This window comes from Eurypyga helias, unplaced genomic scaffold (genome assembly GCF_000690775.1).
Source record: "Eurypyga helias isolate BGI_N326 unplaced genomic scaffold, ASM69077v1 scaffold41602, whole genome shotgun sequence".
In the NCBI taxonomy this organism is placed as follows: Eukaryota; Metazoa; Chordata; class Aves; order Eurypygiformes; family Eurypygidae; genus Eurypyga; species Eurypyga helias.
In genome coordinates this window covers 294-8,276 of record NW_010236090.1, presented here as the reverse complement: position 1 = coordinate 8,276, position 7,983 = coordinate 294, and the positions used below count along the sequence as shown (strand labels likewise).

Sequence of the window (7,983 nt, the reverse complement as noted above, 5' to 3'; positions counted from 1 at the left end):
TGATGTTGAGGGCTCCACAGCTTTTGTGCACATACACACTTTTGTCCAGCCATCTGCTCTTGCTCAGTGCTGGAGGCAGACTGCTGAGATAGATGGATCTCTCCCCCACCCCGATTACACACTCCTTTGTTCCACAGTATGCATAAATGAATTTTAGCAGAGAAGAAAACAACAGTCTTTCAACATTACAGTAACGACCCAACCCGGAAAAAGTCACCATCGTCACGGAGGGCAAGCCTAATGCAGTGAGGGTAGTTTCACTGGGGACGTGAGAGAATTCAGTTCACGCTGCCATTCTACAAAAGCGCATCACAACATCTCGCTCCCTAAACTCCGCTCCTCACGCATGCGCTCTGTACAGTGACCCGGCCACCTCGTTCGTTTCTACCAAAGCAGAACTGCTCCCGCTCTTCACTGACGATCCTGGGAGAGGGGACATCCGTCCGACCAACACCTCCTCAGGAACCCAGCCGTGACATCTGCTCACCATCCCCCACGGCTCTCACATACCTCAGGGTCATCTGTGTAGTCAAACATCCTAAAAATAACCCTTGGCATGGGGTACACAGAATCTTCGGTGTGAGGCGGAGGAGTGAACGGAGGCAGATTGTGTTGCAGTGCTTCGCAGAGAATGCTGTCAAACGCCAAGTACGGCCTCAGAATGTGTCGCTCTTGCCAACGGTCCTTTTTCAACTTCTGGATCTGAGACCAAAGGCAGTCTAAATACTGAAGGGAAAAGGTGAGAAACATCAGATGCGCTGAACCCCATAACAAAGCCGGCAGCTCCCTGCACTACCAGAAACCTATTTCTTAAATTCTCTATTCCATTCAGAAAAAAAAACAGACAGTTCCTTAAACTGCTTGTTACAGAACCTGCTGATTCAGGAAATCAAGAAATAATTCAAGAACTCTAGATGCCAGAGCTGCTTCGAACTCCACACCACACTCTGTCAGTAAAACTTCACTGCTGGCAGGTGTTTAGGCACCAGGAGTCAGCCCAGGGGTTCCAGCATGCCAGCCATCCTTTGAAACCGCCAGCGAAGCTGCAGCACCGAACGTTCCTGCAGTCACTGCTCGCTGGCTGTACTAAAACAACACAGCATCACGCACAGCATCAGCACTGCAGTCGGAAAGACATTCCGTGAGACCACCGTGCTGTGCCCAGAGCAATCAAAACTACCACCAGCTACTGCATATTCAAGACAAACCCCATAGTATCAAATATTAAATATCTGTGCCATGGTTTTTAACACAATTTTGAGCCCTGGCATTCTCCCGGAGATGGCAGACACCCCCGTGCAACTGGCAGTAGTAGGCTTCTCTGTTTCATCACTCTCTTGCTAAAAGCAGTCCAAGAACTCTGGAGTTCAAATTCCAAGCTATAACTGGTGCAAGCAATGTCTTTACACAAAGTGCTTTCCCTTTACTGAAGTTATCCCACTACAACACGGGAACAAACCCAGCAGCAGCTCGCAGCGGAAGCAAACCGTCGTGTTTATGGTACTCTGGGTGTGAGACACACTCAGCTGATCCCTCTTCTGTTGAGCTGAGTAAGGAAATTCAGGTACTGAGCAGGCAGAACACTCACACCGACAAACCAACCATCCTCATGCAGCCTCTCTCTCCAACGGCGATTAACAAAGCCACCGTTAAAACTGCGGTTTAAACAAAGCCGTGAACAGAGCGGAAGAGGACCACATTCCAAAACTTCCCAGGAGATCGATTTAGATCTCACTTTCCAACTAAGTTTGTCCTCAAACTGAGGGGAAAGAAAAATCCGCAAGAATATCCCAAAAGGCAAAATCCACCCCAAACTAGCCAGATGCCACCTCTCCCCTGCAGTGAACTGTGAAAGAGCGCGTGGTGGCTGCGCGTACAGTTTCTGCATGCTTCTTCAGCGCTCTGTGCAGCTGAGAAACCAACGCCACTACAACCGTTTCTTTCTTGCAGGGGGAGAACATTAAGGGATAAGCAAGGAATTACAGTCTGCACCTCACAGAGGTCCTTTTAACAGGGAGCTCTGTCTCTGCAATTCCAAAACAAACACCACAGTTCACAAACGTTCCTCACTCCTAACCCTTCCTCAGGGGCGTCAGCGAAGAGCAGAACGCTCGCCCCACACAACCTTACGTTTAGGCCCAAGATGCAGGAGAGAGAATCCCTCACGCAGACCTTGTTACAACGACACAGGTGACATTTCGAGGCATCACGAGGCGCCTTCTGATTTCATGGTAAAAGAACACCTCAGTAAAAAACTGCCCTCCAAACTTTCTGAAACAACGGCTGTGAAGCCCACTCACCTCTTCCTGCGGATGCGGTTTATCGGCAGTCCAAACCTGCAGCATGGGGACGTGGATCTTCTGGCGGCGTCTGTTTACACAGGAAAGAAAGCCTCATCTTTAGAAGACTAGTTTAGGGCAGCCAGTTCGTACTGCAAGGGTACCGAGCTGGTTGTGGTTGGGACAGACGTCTTCGCAGGGGATCGCACGGGGCTGTGTTCAGGGCCTGTGCGAGGCTACGTTTTGCGTCCGCGCCGGGTATCGGCAACGCTGGTGTTGTGAGCTGTCCCTAGGGAGTGTCTGTACCAAGCCAAGGCCCTTCTCAGTTTCTGGCGCTGTCCTCCTTCCCATTATCTTAATCACATGTTGTTAGTATTCCCAGTATTACTGGTGTCATTGTTTTATTTAATTTACTTTCAACTGTTAAACTGTTCTTATCTCAACCCAGGAGTTTGTGTTTTCTCTCGATTCTCCCCCTCCACTGGAGGGGGGAGCAGGTGAGCGGGCGGCTGCATGGTACTGAGCTTCCGGCTGGAATTAAACCACGACAGCCACTATTTGATCTCGTCAGCTGGCGAAATCTACAGTACATAAAAAGCAGGTTTGTCATCACTTAAGATACCTCTATCCCTGCACCTCGACAGCAACGTTCACTCGAAGCACGCAGAGAGGAAGATGCCGCCCTGCAGAGCGCTGCAGCAACAACCTCTCAGCATTCACGGCACACAGCTGCAGCCGCCCCAGCACGAGCGGCACAAGACCTCCAACACGCCTCCGAGCCAGGCAGGACAGTAAAACAGATCAAATGACCTATTCTATTTTCAGGGGGTCCCCCTCCCCCTGAATGGCTCAAGCCTAAAACTGCAGGATATTTTAAAATGAGCAATTATCAAAGCCATTAATCCACTGTTGAATAGGTACTGAAAAGAGTGTTTTCAGTGGGTTACAACTTACTTCAAATAGCTTTCTGTCTGAGACAACAGACGATCCATTTCAGCATCCTTTTTCTCATACAACTCCTTCCCAACCCAAGGCAACGATGACAGAAATGCAAACATGTACCAGTCACATCGCACCTGTAGGGAAGAAATGTACTGAAATCCAAGCACACGAGCGAGCTCCAAAGGATCTCCTACACACACTCTGCTTTAAAAGACATCAGCGAAACGGTTCTTCTGGAGGGATGTAGACCAGCAGCTAAAGACCACGACAAGCCATGAAGAAAATATTCTTGCTTGAAACATGGAATTTTTGAGCTGATCTGCGACAAGCAGACTTAGAGATGGGTCACTTCCACAGTCCTTCCGCAGAACATGGATACAGCGGAACAAGGCAGGGACAAAGCAAAGTAAAGGGAATTCACTCCAGCCACCTCGCTGTGAAGGACCACACTTTCTTACCACATGCATGTGTTTTCTAACTGCCACGGGCTCCTCCTACTCACACTACGGAAAATGCACGACAGGCCTTTTAGCTTTCTGTCTCTAAAACGTACCCGTTCTAGGGGTATGTGCTTGGTTCTGGGCCCAAGCACAGATGCAACGGCACAGGAAAACCATGAAGACCGCACTGGAGGAGCCTACAGATCTTACCTGGGGTACGTCCTCCTCCTGCGTCACGCTCACAAAGTTCTCAAACATAGCTACCATCGAAGGTGCAGCTATCACGTGACAATTCACCAGATCAGACAGAAAACGAACCTAGAAAAGACCAAAAATAAGGTTTTAAATGAGTACTTTTCCAACTGGCTGCACAAGAGCAAATATTACTTAGAGAACTCAGCCAGGCTGTCAGCAGAGGTGCAATATTCACTCAGTACTAGGAAGGCAGAAATCCTGCACAGACCCACCCTTCAGCAGTGGAACACAAGCAGCGCCTTGGTTCACTGTGATGTCTGCAGTCTGTCCGACTGCAATAACCTTGCAAGGGGAATACCTCGAATTAAGGAAGGGTGGGAAACACCAGACATGCAAACATGCCACAGGAAAGAAGAAAAATGCTTTTTTTTGTTTACTGGACGTGGCATTGGACCACTAAAATCACAGAAGGAGAAGGAAAACACTTCTAAAACGCTGAAGATGTTTTGATCCAATGCTCCCTAAGTCCAGACGCGCACCAGGAAACGCAGTGCTGAATCTCTATGCCGTTACGCACAACTAATTTCCATGATTTTTTACTCATAAATACAGACTGTTGTGCAGACAGTGCCTATGTAAAAACTGCTGGCATTTTCAGGCCTCAGAAATGTGACAGACTGGCGGCGTGCTGGGAATCAAATGGCCTGATTTGCCTGGGAAGGAAGAAATCTCCACGGCAGGAATCTATCCTTGATTTGGCTGCACTCTAGTATGAAATACAGACTGTCTGAAACAGCAATTTAAGTAGAAAACATATGGGGCAGAGCAGTGCCCCCTTTTACCCCCCTCTCTTTTGCTTCGTGTCCTGCCTTCAGACTTAAACGAGGCCCTAGGAAGGGCCAAGCTCCCCGGGTGTCACTGCAACCTCCACAAACACTACAGGTTGCATTCTAGAGATTGAAACTTTGCATATTTTTTTTTCTTAAAGGCTCATTTTTTTCTTCAGGGCACGTTTACAAAAAGCAGTCAAAAAAACCAAGACAGGTATTTGGATCCGAAGGCAGATCACTGTGAAGAAGCCTTGGGAAAACAACGTGGGGTAAGCAGACGGTTCAGTACTCAAAGAGCGACTTAAAAGTACCACAGTTCTTACCTTCCAGACGCTCTTTGCTCTGAACAGTCACGGACAAAGCTAAGGAAAGACTTCCACAGCCGCTCCCCTGGCTGCTACCCTCACGTGTCATCTGCATGTGAGCGTGGCCAGAGCAGGTGACGCTGAGGCCAAGGGACGGCGTGTTCAGAGCCCCAGTGAGGGTTTCCTTAGTGAGGGTCCCACAGCTGCACAGCAGCAGCCTCTTGGGAAAACACACCGCAACACTAGGATCTGTAATTGTCACCCCTGGGCTTCAAAAGAAACCAGGGAGCTCAGCACGGGGCTCCTGCATCGGACACCGCCGAAGCCCCGCGACTCCGTTTGCAGGCAGGCTGTAAGCAGCAAGAGCTGAGCCAACGGCTGCAAAGTCGGCACTGGGAAGCGTCTGCGTGACCTTCATCCTTCATTAGCAGGACGAAGAAGCAGGCCTGACAGCAGCCAACAAATGCAGCTTCTAAGAACCAAACTGTTCATTATATTTTAGTTTTTTAGGTGAGCCACACGCACGTCACACCCTTCTGAATGCAAGACAAGCGCGTGCCTTTCATCTCTCCTGCGTTTGACTGCAGAACAGGAAAGGGGGAGCACCTCTGTTTGCTGCAAATTAATCTGTCACGGGGAAAACACACAGCTGGAAGTCGATTTTGCAACTGTAACGCAATTTCTCTCCCCTGAGGGAGGAAATGCTTCCCACATAACACACGTTTCCTCTTGGAGTGTCCACAGTGCACCGCACGTTGATGCCAGAAGAGACTGTAGCACACGCTAACGAGGCCCAGCTCTTCTGGAACAAAGAGGTGAAAGGAGGAGGGGAAAAGGGATGAGGAAGAACGTAAAACGAACAAAAACCCACTTACTAAATGCACGGCTTCGTTATACATATTGACTTTCAGACATTCTTTAAGCTGACGAATCATGGCTTCTACGAATTCCCCTCCAAAATTGTAGTTCCTGGCATTCAGCAACCCCACTAACGTGGTGTAAACAGTAAGCTTTTCGGGCAGCAGGCGTGCACTGACACAGGAGAAGAAACACGGTGTTAGTTGTTTACTCGTCGCCTGCCCACTGCACAGCATCTTAGAATCTGCTTATTGGCTGAAACGTGTTTCAGGAGGAAATACGAAAGAAGTGCCAGCATGATCTAACGGCTCCGGGTTAACATTTTACAGACAATCCTCCTTTTAAAATAGCAATTTAGAAAGGCAGGCACCACTTTCAAGTACATTTAAGGTATTTGCTTTTTACCTGTATCTAATTGCTGAGTATTCCAAAGGGTCAGTCAAATAATGTAAGTCACAAAATCCATGCAAGGGTGTAAGACATCGTTTAAATTCGTAATTTAGGAATAATCTTGTTATACAGCATCACTGAGATGCACAAGGGGTGTACACATTTTACACCAGTGGTTTTGATTCCAAGTTTCCTCAAGTCAAAGTAACTAAATTTAAGCACAGCAGAGGGAAGGCCAGGTCCCAGTGTAAAGAATTCATTTCCCTCAACTGTTTTTGCAGGCACGCAAGCTAAACCTATACTTCCCGAAACCTACTAGTGCTGCAGGGAAAAGAATTACTGTTTGCCTTATATTAACAAATATTGCTACAGAACTGATGTAAAGTATCGACAAAACCAGATACCGTGTTCCTGCTAGGGCTGGAACACTCTGCCTCTTCACTACACCCCTCCTTCACACTTCTCCTGCCAAGGCAGATCCTGTGCAACCCTTCCCTCAGGCTCTGCTCCTGCACTTGGCTAGGGAGAAGGAGAGCTCTCAGCCCCCGGACAGCCTGCGTTCAGCTCTTCCTGTTCCCGGACCCCCTCCTCTAGCAAATGGGCTCAGGAGGACGTGAGCACCCCGTGCCAGAGAAGAGGAACAGGCAACGAGAAAAGAGCACAGATAATAAGTGTTAGCAGCCAACAGCTTTGGTGTTCTTAAACATTCTGTTGGGAAAGAGGATATTGCCCAGCATCGCTGTGTTCTCACAGCTACTGAGGAGCTGCTCTGAGGCTTCTTATAGCTGCTCTGAGCCTCTGTCCACATTTCAAGTCAGAGTAACATAAAGAAGCCTTTTTCTTGACTTACACCTAGTACATAATAAGCTCTATTTCTTCTGTTTCTAGTAAAACAAACTCTAAGAAAAACAGCCCTAAGGCCATTCTTGGCATTCAAGCTCCCTTAAACACTTAAACATAAGCTCAGAGAAGGCACCCCCAGATTCCCAGACCTCCTGCATACGTACACAGTACACAGTATTCTGAGTATCTTGCTTTTGTAATTTGGCAGATCAGCTTCCAAAACACCAGCTAGGCCCTCCAAGTTGCTCTCCAAAGATGAATTACTCTAAAATTAAAAAAAAAAAAAAAAGAAGCTTTATTATTAACCAGGCAATACAAACCAGCCCAACTCACTTGAAAAATGAGGAAATTGGGCAGGAGCATCCTTTTATATCACCTCCTTTCTTAGAGCAATGGTCCAGCTCCATTAGCAGTAAAAAACTGCTCTCACTGGCCTGAAAGGAGCAGCAGCTCTTCAGAGGAGCTGCATCTGATCACCCCCCTCGCTCGCAAGAACTTCAGCGCTCCCCTGGGACGCAGGATCTAACACGGCTCTAGGGACATCCGGGTAAGGCACTGAGCCTTGATGAACAATACGGCACGCAAGGACACCTTGTCTTCCAGTGCGCCATCGGTTTTGCTCTTATTCTTTCACACCTCTTTCTATCAACCTCAAGTCCCGTCAGAACTTTAAACCGTGCCACGGGCTGACCGAGTTAACTCCTCCACGTCCTGGGCAGACTGGAACCCGCAATAACATCCGCAGCCACAAAGTGATAACGACCCGCTGGTTGCTCAGAAAACGCACAACTGCTATTAAAGCACTTGCCCGTTTTAGCACGTGATTTTGCAAAAGCTGACAACTTTTCCACTATCTCATTAAAAAAATGCCCAGAGAAGATGTGGATGCCCCATCCCTGGG

At 48.2% G+C, this 7,983-nt stretch overlaps 1 protein-coding gene across 1 annotated transcript; it reads right to left on the bottom strand.

The window, feature by feature from the left end:
- Positions 1 to 510: 510 nt before the first annotated feature.
- LOC104506128 (nuclear cap-binding protein subunit 1) lies at positions 511 to 7,322 on the bottom strand (the record flags this gene model as incomplete). Its single annotated transcript, XM_010146968.1, has 6 exons — positions 7,247 to 7,322; positions 5,867 to 6,023; positions 3,872 to 3,979; positions 3,234 to 3,355; positions 2,301 to 2,370; positions 511 to 726 (listed from the first exon to the last, which is right to left on the bottom strand). Coding segments are annotated over exons 2-6 (576 nt in total), but the record flags the coding sequence as incomplete, so codon positions are not given.
- Between the last annotated feature and the right edge of the window lie 661 nt (positions 7,323 to 7,983).